Source organism: Centruroides vittatus, unplaced genomic scaffold (assembly GCF_030686945.1).
Source record: "Centruroides vittatus isolate TY-2023 unplaced genomic scaffold, ASM3068694v2 contig_453, whole genome shotgun sequence".
NCBI classification, from domain to species: Eukaryota; Metazoa; Arthropoda; class Arachnida; order Scorpiones; family Buthidae; genus Centruroides; species Centruroides vittatus.
The window spans coordinates 1,294,885-1,307,692 of record NW_027122249.1 but is presented as its reverse complement, the minus strand read 5'-3'; the positions used below and the strand labels follow the sequence as shown (position 1 = coordinate 1,307,692).

At 29.0% G+C, this 12,808-nt stretch overlaps 1 protein-coding gene across 1 annotated transcript in view; it reads right to left on the bottom strand.

Moving 5' to 3' along the window:
• Nucleotides 1-12,808, bottom strand: part of LOC136977330 (ATP-binding cassette sub-family C member 4-like) — a 53,745-nt gene that overhangs the window by 10,214 nt on the left and 30,723 nt on the right. The window contains exons 15-23 of the mRNA XM_067272797.1: nucleotides 11,251-11,537; nucleotides 10,510-10,589; nucleotides 8,478-8,628; nucleotides 8,090-8,323; nucleotides 7,896-7,996; nucleotides 5,201-5,398; nucleotides 4,969-5,124; nucleotides 2,376-2,465; nucleotides 2,096-2,268 (exon numbers count right to left, since the gene is read on the bottom strand). Coding sequence (XP_067128898.1) covers nucleotides 2,096-2,268; nucleotides 2,376-2,465; nucleotides 4,969-5,124; nucleotides 5,201-5,398; nucleotides 7,896-7,996; nucleotides 8,090-8,323; nucleotides 8,478-8,628; nucleotides 10,510-10,589; nucleotides 11,251-11,537 — 1,470 coding nt within the window. The remainder of the gene's footprint in view (nucleotides 1-2,095; nucleotides 2,269-2,375; nucleotides 2,466-4,968; nucleotides 5,125-5,200; nucleotides 5,399-7,895; nucleotides 7,997-8,089; nucleotides 8,324-8,477; nucleotides 8,629-10,509; nucleotides 10,590-11,250; nucleotides 11,538-12,808) is intronic.

Sequence of the window (12,808 nt, the reverse complement as noted above, 5' to 3'; positions counted from 1 at the left end):
CATTGAATCAAGCAGGTTTTGAATGTCACTTAGTTTAATTTTGTCCCAAGCATTATACAATGCAACTGTAAACTCATCGGATGTGTTGTATTGTTTTCCATGGCTATAAACTAATGCCACAAGTTGACTCCAAAGGTTTTCAATGGGATTAAGGTCTAGACTATGTGCTGGCCAAACCATCACTTCCATTTTTTCATGTGAAAACCACTTTGTAGTACTGGCTGACTTGTGAACAGATGCATTGTCCTGTTGATAGATCCAGTCTTGACCACCAATGAGAGGACCAAATGGGATTAGATGTTCATATAACATAGCTTGGTCTCAGAATTCATTCGCCCATTAATAAATGCCAAATCTGTTTTCCTTTCATATCCGATTGCTGCCTAGATCATTACTGAACCTCCACCTTGTTGTCTACTGGATTTGACCCTGGGATTTTTTCTTGTATCGTGCCAATAATATGCTTGGCCATCCGGGCCATCCAGGTTAAACTTTTTCTCATCTGAGAAAGCTATTTTTCTCAATTCACTTGTCCAGGTAACATGATCTTTTGCCCATTGCAGCCTTGTTGACTGATGTAACTCTGTTAGCTTTGGTTTGGACTTCACTTTCATAAAGTTTATTGTTTTATTCTTTCTCAAGCTTTTCCACACAGTTTGGTGGGACACTGGAGTTGGTAAAACTGCACCTATCTCACGAGTAGACAATGATTCATTTGTTGCAAGATTAGCAATGCGGCGATGATCACGAGGCTGCAGACTTGGTTTTTGTCCTGTACGTTTAATTTTGCTATAATTATCACCCTTTTTTAGTACATTTTGTACTGCAGTTTGAGATCTTCGAAGTTTTCAAGCTATTTTACGAGTTGGCCACCCTTTTCCCTTAAAGAAATAGATTTTTCGTATTTCACTTTCAGTTAAGGTTACTCTCCTTGGCATTTTTGTCACTTTTTTAGTTTGAATTCTTAGACTCACCCAAAATGTTACACATACTAATTTACATAAATACATGCATAGTAAATTGTTCCATTCAACGGTAATAATCAGTTTTCACCCTTGAGTTTATAAATTGTTTACAACAAAAAATTATAACAATTCAAATTTTTGATTGTTTATTAAAATGATACAATACAAAGACTTGTTTATCTCATTATATATTCTTAAGACTAATTAAAATCATCTCATATAGTAACAATTGACTGTAGATGAAAAGAAATTAAAACACAGAAAATTTTCACTTGAGTTTATAATTTCTTTACGGACTGTATTGGTAGGCTGAAATAAACAAATTAGTTGTATGGTTTTCGTTTTAATATTTGCTATATTATAGTATTTGATTTATATAACTACAAAGGTTATCTTACGTAACGGTTTATTACACCGAGTAGTGACCAATCTAACACATTTAAAATCTTCTTTATTCCTCTACTGTAAACAATTTAAAGAATTTTAAAAATGTGTTAGAGTGGAAACTCGATATGAAAAACTCTTACATAATATAACCTTTGTAAGTTTAAATCAAATACTGTAATATAATATAATAGAACGGTTAGAAGTATGAAATAATGTTAACGTTTGGTTTTATTTTTTGCCCGGACAACGAAAACTTACCTGCTAGTGTTACTATAATGCGAAAAGCATAAAGTCCAAATATCCATAACACAATTATCATTTTCTTGATATTGTAATAGCTACGTGCTGTTCTACAAAGTATTTCAGCCTTTATCCCTATCTGCTTCGTGTCTTTATAACAGTATTCATGTTCATTTAATGTTTGTACATATAAACTCTCAAATTGGAAACTGTTGTTAATACACACTTACTATAACATAGATACTTTTAAAATACTAATAACATTAAGAACATACTTTTCATTTTGTGTTAATATCACTAGCTAAAAAGTAAGTAAATAATAACAAGGCTATAAATTAAAAACTTAATGCAAATAGAGTAGAATAAGTATACAAGAGATACAAAAATAACGTATTTGTATCTCTTGTATACTTATTCTTAAGTTGCCTTAGAAAAAAAGAGTTTACAAGAAAAATTACTTTTTCCTTAAAATTACTTATAGTTATGTTTTCGTGTATTCTAACCTGTTATCGATATTGGAAGTTGCTTCGTCCATGACAAGAATTTTATTTTGACGAAGAATGGCTCTAGCGAGACAAATTAACTGTCTTTCTCCTACGCTGAAATTTCGTCCTCCTTCTGTTAAATGTGTATCCAATCCTCCAGGCAATTTACCAATAACTTCCTTTAATTGCACCTTCACGTAAAATATGTTTAAAATAAGTACATGGTAATTATATTTTATCACTACAAACAATTAAAGAGAAAATTGACAGCTTAAATTGAAATATTTATTTTTCTAACCTCTTCTATGGCTTTCCACAGTTTTTCTTCCGAATATTCATTAAAAGGATCGATATTTCTTCGAAGAAGACCGGTAAATAACATCGGATCCTAAAATATGGCAGATATCATTCATTGGTTGCTTGCAAGTTTTATATTAAATTCGATGAATTACAATTGTGAAAAATTAAATATTAACACTTTTATTCTCAATATTATTGTAGAAGACATAATGCATATATATGTATGAAGTATTAGCTACGTTTTGATAATTTACTTTTACTTACTTTATTAAAAACACTTCCGTTAAATCGAATTTGCAGGTATTCAAAGTTGATACTGTCATATAAATCAATTTATTCAGTAAAAGTTCTATACCCAGGATTTGGAAATTAGCTGGTATAAATTATACAAGGCACAACATTTATATGATTTTTATATTCAGTTTTTTACTGAATTATTAATTCAATGAAAGTTCGTGAATACTGCACCTGAGACAACATTTGTCCTGGATTATTGAAAAAGAATTATTGCAAGTTTACCTCTTTCCGCAATATTTAATAAGCTATGTCCATTCTTTACTTTTCAAAATCAATGCACATTATATAAAACCGCACATTAATGAATATTTTTAATTTGTTTACTTGAGCTCTTTAATCAGACTTATTATCATTATTCTGAATCATATGATCGACATTCGAGCACATAGTAATGTACAAAACCACACCGCTCACTTATGCACAGATCTCTGCTTGAAATTTTAGTTCATGCACACAAAGTAAATTTTGATTTACTAAATGTTAGCTGGCAGGAATATTAATTAAACGATTGAAAATTATAGACAATATTGTATAATGATTACCCTGCTTTTCGTAGTAATTGACAAAATCCTCTTGACACAGATACGAACTCACAGTCACAATTTATTACTTTTACATTATAGTAAAGTTTTATCAAGATTATATTATCTCTAGTCCACTATGAGCCACTACCAATGAAAAAATATTTCATCATTATTGTAATAACGACCTTAACTATTAACTGTTTATTACGCTGTAAGAACGTTTTTATCAGGCAGAAGTAGATGAGATGACAATGCATTTGTTCTACTCTAGTCAGAAAAATATCTTTTTTTTTTTTTTTTTTACATTTGACAACTAGTTCCATCAGAAATGATTTATAAAAGTTTCCTGTTAAATTTTTATTATATTCTAATTGTGAGAAAACGACATAAAACACCAAAATGCAGAACAGCCCATTTTCAATAAATTGAATTTGGTTTAGACAATATGAAAGAGATAATAAATATAAAAAATAGTTTCGCGGTAAAGATATATTTATTCTGTATTAATATTTTACCGAATCCAATGATGTCATGATCAAATCAAAAATCGCAGTTTTGTAGAGGAGCACTGTTTTAACAAACCTTCCAAGCTGCTGGAACCTTTGGAGAGTTAAGAGAGTATTAATGTATACAGATTATTTACAAAAGTTTCTGAAAAATTAACTTTTAAGGAAACTTTTTATAACATCAGTTAGATGCCACATGAATAACAGAGGTTTAGAGTAGAGATCAGATTTTACCTCTATAATATGCGTGGTTCGCAGAGCCTACTTGTCAGGTATTAAGTAACTATTCCTGGTAATCATCTTTACACACGTGTTTCATAATGATCCAGTTTTTTAAATAATATTTTCTTTTTTCGAATGCCCACATGTATTCTAAGATATTTGTCGCTCCTAATACAAGTGGCATTTCAAATTAGTCAACAGATTCATCTTTTTCCGTGTTATTCGAAAACTTTGTGCAGAGATAGACCAAAGTTTCTTTCAGGCATCACTCTAATGGTACTCCCGGAAACAAATTTTTTCTTCTGCTTCGAGTTTAATAAAAGAACAGTATTTGCATTTTTCTAATGTTTAAGTGGAAATGGAACTTTTGTTTACAGGGTAACTTAAATAGCACCGTGAATGATGATTTGTGTCATGACCTCTATTGATATGAAATAATCTCAATGCTTTTAAATCAGTAGTCTTATCATTGACTGGTCAGGCCGCCGACTTTCTGTAAAATAACAATTAGCAGTTTGTTGAGATTAGCAGGGGCGAAGGTGAAAACGTCACCAATATTTTCTGCTACAGTAATACAATTTTACACACTATTTAAAATAAAATCCTCTCTCTTCAATTAATATGAAACCTGATATTGATCCGTGAAAGGTAATAAAATTTATAGCAAACTAAATTGTGATTTGTTTATTTATTGTTTATTTTTTGGCTGAAATCTCAAAATGTAAACATAAAATACGCATATCTGCAATCCATAAGTATTTTCCATTACCAGAAAAAATACAAGAATGTAAAAGTTTAAAATACAATTGTAGTTTCTGATGTGACGTGGATAATTTCAAATTTTAGAATAAAAACTGCTATCAGACACGTATCACGTATCTGAACTCCTTTGCTTTTATACAAGCTATTTCTGAAGAATTTTGTATTTTATCTTACACAATTATGAAAGTTTTACATATAAAAATACAGAGACATTTCTACAGTAAATTCACTTGAATAATAATAAGTAGAAATTAATTTTACTAAATTAATTATTACTTACTTGAGGAATAATTGATATTTTACTACGTAGATCCCGAAGACCTATTTCTTTAATATTAACTCCATCGATGGTTATTTTTCCTGTTGGCTCTGTCATACGAAATAAAGCGGCTATTACAGAACTCTTCCCTGCTCCTGTTCTCCCAACAATTCCTATCTGAAATTAATAAATAACCTTTTTAGATAATAATTAATTTAATAACAATTTTCTGTGAATTCTGAAAATGTTTTACCTTTTCTCCCGAGTAAATACGAAATGATAAATTCTGTAATACTACATTTTTATTCTTTGAATATTGTAATGATACGTTTTCAAAATGAATTTCTCCTTTTTGTGGCCAATCTGAAGGTGGCTTTTTATCAGGTGAACTTTCATAAGATGCTTCTGACTTCAATTTGCTGTAATTCAGAATGCGTGATACCGAATGCATCTGAAAAATTGACTTGCTGTCAAATAACACTAAGTTTGAAACTTACGGATTTCACAAATTAATAGAAACAATTCTACTTTTATAATAGATAATAACGTAATAGGAAGGAAAATATGTGCCACTCTGTAATATCGCATTTTTTTATTATCGACCTGATTAAATTATATTATTTATAATTAGGCGAGTTTCTTTTCCTACGCAGTTACTGTACTTTTGGTAAAATAATATGTACAAATATTTTATAACTAAAACCTGTTTAACTAGATATTTTTAAAAATAAAGGAAAGGAAGACTTGCTTTGGGGTAAGGAAACACTTTTTAAAATTTATAAATTACATTTACTTTTTTTTAAAAAATAAAATACCATAAACAATTAATAAATAATTATAATATGTTTTATTAATATATTAGGTAAATATGAGAAAAGTATAATTTTGCATATTTTTCTCTTTTGTAAAAAGGAATCAAAATTTGCATAATGCTAAACCTGAAGTGTTTCCAACAGTCAGTGCATTGTGCGGTAAAGCAGCATTAATTGAGCTGAAGAATCAAGCGTGATTTTAACAAAACAAGCAATGTCATTGATCTACTAATCACGATTTCATAAGCCATTTCAACAAAAATGTTTCCAGTACTAACCTGATAAAAAAGCGACAGTGTTGATTGCTAACGTGCTCAACAAGGAAACTCTTCTGCTTGAATGGATAAAATCAATTAAAGTTTTGTTTTATTATAACTGTTTCATTCACTTATCAGAACTAATGACTTTATTTAGTTATGTTATTAGGATTTTTAACTTAGAGAGCTTTTATCCTTAACTGCTAGCGTTCTGCCAAAGAACAACTATGCAGGCATTTCATACATAAAAAACCATGCAACTGTCATATAATGGTCAAAATGTCACATCGCATTAAAAACTACGATTAAATTTTTTATTTTTGCATTTTGACTACAATCTAACAATATAAAACACTTGTGGATTTAAAGAAAATGTGTTTGTATATTTATTTTAATGTAATATGATCTGAAATGCTGAAAATGAAACACCTCAGATTTTAACTCACTATATACTATCTAACAGCAGTGGACATCAGGAATGTTTGAAATTTAAAAGGAAAATTTATCTTTAATAACTAAATCATATTGTTTCATAATAATAAAAATTTTAATTTTGAAAAAATTAAAATTTTACTGCGCCCTTGCAAGAAATCGATGCACTAAACCAGTACTGAGAAAATTGCAATGCAAAAAATAAAGGCACTCGCCCATCGGAATAAAACTGAAATTAGTTCAGACATTATGAAAAAAACAAGGAATTTAAGAAATATTATTATTGTAAATATATATTTATTCTATGTTGATATTATGGAAATTGTGTTCATTATGGATCATACAATGGAACATTCTCTGTGAGTTGGAAAGTTAAGAAAATATTGATTTTTTCATATTTTTTTTTTAATTATACAAACGAATGAAATATGTAAGAAAAATAAAACAGGGAAATAACATGTAATATGCTAACTAAATATCTACTTTTGTTGTTTATTAACTTACAAAGTATATAGTAAGGCTAATATTTACATAGAACTTTTATCTACAATACATAGCATATGCTCACTAGATCAAGTGAAATCAAAGGCTCACCAGTGGCCAAGCGGTCCGTTCCCTGAACACTGGGAGTTCGGTTGTGGGTTCGGCCTTGCCAAGACAAACTGGCCATATGGAGTTATCCGGGTTTCTCCATGTCTGTGACACTTGAATAGGGGCCAGTTACCCTTAAAAGACCTCCCGGAAGGCATCCCCCCTAGGCAGATGGACCAAGTGTTGCGTTGCTGTAATTTAACAAACAAACAAACGAACGAAAAAAAGGAAAGAGCACACACGAGGTCATCGTACAAAAGAAGAGGTCATCGATACATAAATAAAGGGGTTATATATCTCATACAGCATCATCTAGCGACAACATTATTTGAAGCGTAATAACTTTCTTAGATTTTACTGGTCTCTAGTTTTTAATTTTTTGATGATTTTTTTTAAAATTTTGGTTAGAGTATTATCCGTTCTTTAAAATCGTTATAATTTTGATATTTTTTTTGGTTTCAGGGTGATTATGACTAATTTCTCACGAAAATTGAACTATTTTATGAAAATTTCTATCAATTATTTTCCAGAAGATATTTTTCTGATGGCACAACAATCTGTTTTTATAAATTTTAGAAAAGTGGTTTGTTTCCTAGTCTTTCAGTTAGGGTTTAGTTAGTTATAACATTTTAAAATACATAATATCCGAAATATCAAAATTAACAGCAGGATTTCTTTATCAAGCTTAATTCTATTAAAATATGTTAAGTATAATTCAAAAATTAGGTGTTGTATGGGGATGGTTTAGATCGTTTTTTGCAAGAATTTCATCTTGTTCGAAAGATATGATATAGCCCGATAAACAAATCCGGATTTTCTTTATATATGTTTATTATTTATAAGAATTTTTATTTACCTGAAATTCCATTTCAGATGTATATCTGAGAATTAGTTGAAAATTCAAAACTATTACTAATCCATAATTAACAAGAAGTCCCATTTGGCTTCCTATATTATCTAAAGTTGCAATTATTAAAATTATAAGTTATAAAAAAATAAAATTAAAGTTTTTATAATATAAAGTATAGTCAATTAAATACATTCACTTACCTGCATCAATTAAAACACTGCAAATGATTACAGTAATAATTACATTTATGAAACATATGATGTGTCCATATATGGAAACCCAACGATTTAAAGCCACATAAATGAACCACGTTGCAGTGTGCTTATCCTGATACTCATTAAAGGTAGACTTGAATTTATTTTCAACATTGAATGCTCTAATTGTCGTGAGTCCATAAAGGGATACACTCAGATGAGAAAATATTGGACTTCTTGCTGTCAAAACAAATTTATGTATAGCATTCAATTATTTAAGCAGAGCCTTTATAATTAAAGCAAAATAAATGTAATAAAATAACATGTCCTATTCAAGTTATTAATTCAGGTTTAAAGTAAATATAATAATTTGTGATACATTAAAAATACTTACATTTTCCTTCCAAGTTCTTAATGCTATTCAAAACTTTGCTATGGATCTTCCACAAAACATAGAATAATATTGAAAGAACAGATGTCAATATGAATAGATAAGGACAGAGGATTACTTGAACTATGCACATGCCTGCAAGTAGACAGTATCCCTAAAATAAAGAAAAAAAGTATAAATTTCTGATAAATAAAACATATTTCTCATTTTAGTATATTATATATTCAGATATTTAATAAAAAATCCATGTTGCATGAAAGAGAAATTAAAATATCATAGAAACTATATTAGGATACGTGATGACTGCATTGTTTTTATAATATTTCATATATTTTGATTCATTACTCATTAACGATTTACTATAAAAAAGATATAAACCCGACAGTGGGGCAATGTATTTTTAATGCATACTTTACAGAGTTGTGAGTTAGAAGTTTTCTGGGCATTTCCGTAGCTATCCTGGAAATAATTAAAAACATCCTACTATTCTAAGCATTGCCAAATTTGTAGTGTTGTGTTACCCCAGTGCCTTTCAATGCGATTTAATCTACTTGTAATTAAAATTGCATATAAACAAGAAGTGGAAGTTGAATCCTTGTTTACTCTTGTCCAGGTAACGCAAAAGTGTGTTTTTTACTCAGCAACATGTTGCTGAATAAAAAAGCAAAAATTAATTTAAAGAATTTCATGGTAAAGTCCAATCGTCAGATTTCAAAGACCTTAATAGGCTGCAATCAGACTACTGCATGTCTTCGGTAATCAGCCTAGAAGCAATTTGTGAAACATTACATCTTCTCACTAACTGCTAGTCTCCACCGTAAATTCTATCCCAATTCTTTGCTTTTACTAAAAGCTATGTAAAATACTAAACAAAGATCAACGTTATTCCTATGATACCAGAATTACGGTACTGTATTACATTTCAAATTAAAAAATACACGAGCTAGTCTCATATGAAAGTGATCTAAGTCAAAAATATATAAAAATTTAATTTATTTCATAATGTTTTTGTAAAATTTCACAATTATATTTATAAATTTTTTGCAAAATTGCACCTAATTCAGTGACCTAATTGTATCTTTTTCCATGGTCAGAATAAATATTTTAATTTTTACACACTAAAAATTAAGATATATTTGTTTGGTCTGCTATGGACATTATGAAGGCTCTAATGATTAAATTTATTCAGAAAATTTTTGAAGTTTTTCAAATTATTTGCAATCTCCCGTATTCCTCAGAATGTTTCGGTTGATACTTTAACTTCTTGTCCACCTAATTATCATTCAAAATATCCTCAAGAAAAATTACTATTTAAACACATTTCACAATCACCTGCTAATATACACGTGGATTACATAATTACTACATTACATTTGCTAAAACAAAGCCTACACAGAACCGATCAGTTTCTACGTGTGCAGTGACAGTTGCAACATAATGGAATTGATCAATATATAGTCCAACTTAAAGATTAAGCCGACATTTGAGTTTTTCATGCAAACAGTGAAGTTTCCAAAAATCAATGAAGAGGCAGGTTCACAAAAGGAGTAAAAATTGTTTTGCAAGAACGCAACATCCCACACTTCGAACCAGACAACAACATGGTTAGAAAAATGTGAATGGAAAATTCCTTTCAACCACCCTGTAGTTTAACCTTGCTCTTTTCAATTTCTATTTTTTTTTTTTTTTTTTTTTTGACCGTTGTAAAGTCTTCTGATAGTAAAAAGATTTTATAAGAATGGCGGAGTTTCAGTAGTAGTAAGAGAATACTTTAGAAATTCTGAAATCTTTTTTTTTTAATGGGAATATACAAAAGTTTCTTTTTTCTAGAATAATTTCTTGGCATTGGCCGTGATCAGTAGAAAATACAGAGTACATTGTGTGTTTCACTTGTTCATTGTTAATAATTTGTTCGTTTCTATAAACAAAATACTGTAGATTATCTGTAATTCACATGTTACCTTAGTAACTGAGCCTCTTAAATTTAGTACTTATTTTACAGAAATCGAAATATTTAAAACTAACGTAAACTTACTCTTAATGAAAGTAAATAACTGAAAGGTAAGGCATCATCCAAGTTATTAACATCTTTTGAAAACCGATTTAAGATGTTTCCTAGAAAACATCATAATATAAGATATTAATTAAATTCAATACTTCTGTAAAATATGTTTATTTTAACATCGTTATTATCTATACAAATATCATTTAGTATGGTGTACTACGTCTCTACGATTAAAGTTTCCCACATTAATGTGCTCTTGGATTTCCATATATCAAGTTTATGAACCAATACAATTTGTTCTTTGTCTAACGGTTATATTCATGTTTTAAAAACGTAACGCATTCTTGTCAAAATAGAATGCAAAAGAGTTTCGAGTTATATTCCAGTTACAATTCATACCAATGGTAAACTGGTTTATAGCTAAAAACTCTTTGCCTCATTACCTTCTTCAACGTCCAATTTTCTCTTTCTCTTTACAGAGTATTAGTTCATAACAGATAATTGTTTTCAATTTTATTCTATAGATAAATATTGATTTCTTAAAAGAAATATTTTTATTAAGTCATATTTTTGTGATGTTTTTTTCCCGGATGTAAAAAACAATTTGGAAAGGCACGAAAAATATGCATAAACTTCAAAGAAGGTACTTGTTTATGGTCAGCCATTTTATTTATTTGGAGGTTATGAAATGATGTTTTACCATAAACGTTATTTTGGAATTTTTCATTAATCATCTTAAATGTAACAATTAATTAAATTCGTTTTACATACCAACTGGATTGTTATCCAAAAACGATATTGGAGTTCGAATAATGGAGCGGAACATATTGTTGTGCAGATTGATAGACGCAACGGTAGAGAATTCGAACAATAATAATGCGGAAAGTAACGAAGTTAGAACTACTCCGCATATGAATCCCAAGTATACATACATGTTAAATTCTTCACTACTTAAATTCTTCAAATTTTTGCCTTCAGTGTTATTAAAAATTCTTGTTTTCGATGTGATATTTTGGAAATTCTCGATAATTTCGCTGTAGATTCTTTTATCTTGCAACCTGAAATATGAACATAAAATAACAATTCATATTCTTGGCTTTTCCAATTATTTTTAATGAAAGAAATTAAGGAAAATTTTTAAATGTATTAAATAATATTTATGAAATATGTTCAAACCTACAAGTAGTAATATATAAGCTTAAATTAATATAATAATTTCAGTGCGAATTTAAATGAAACTTACATAATTTGTGATGAAATTTTTGTGAAATTTTAAATTATATGTTTATTCCTGTAAAAGGTAAATCAAAAAGACCAAAAACGTTAGATTAATAAATGTTAGTTACTGCTTACGTATTTGTTTTTGTTATCATGGAATATATAAGTGTGATCATTATTGCTGTTTCTTAATATGCGACCAATAGAGTTACAAATGAAATACATCTGGAATCAAAGAGTATCTTTGTGCACACTGACATTTGTTCAATTTTCCGATAAAGCAAACATTGGAATCTATTGCTAAAAAGCTCGCTACAAGAAGACGATACCATCTAAGTCAAATATCTTTCTGAACTTGTACAGCCCATCCTACCTGGATAATGAAATGTAGAAAATATGCTTTCTTATTCTGGTTCATTAGAAAATTGTTTAAAAATCCTTTCATTGAAAACATGTTTTGTTCAGATAGCTACTTATTACCAATTTTAACATTTAAAATAAAATAACTAGAATAAATTTATCTCTAAAATTTATGCATGAAATGAATTTCCTTGAAATCTTTCAAAACAACTTATATACATTTCGTTAAAAGTTTTATTCATACTTTAATTTGAATACCAAAGTATAATACTGTACAGGTGATTATTGAGAGATGGAAGAATAACACATATCTATTGCAACTCTTAAAGATTGTTCATTCCTAATGGACCAAAGTAGTCCGTATGCTGAAATAAACGTGATTTCAATAATGCTATGTGTTTTCTTTAAACATTTTATATAAAAAATCAGTTCATTATAAGCATTAAAAGTTAACAAACCATACCATTTGATTAGCCAATAGTCACTAGCACTTGTAATAGACTGTGATAGAACTAGCATAATTAACAAAAATATCTTGAAGAAGAAACCTGCTCCTGCATTCACATATGCTTTGTACACTGAAGTTCCCATCATTTCACCTCTGTCATCGTAGCATGATATTCTAGAATTTTCGACATCCTACAATGAATAATTTCAAAATTATAAAAATTATTTGTGGAATTATACTAAATTCTGAACAAATATTATAATGTATCTTTTTCGAAATAAACAATTCAAAGTAGCCTTTAGT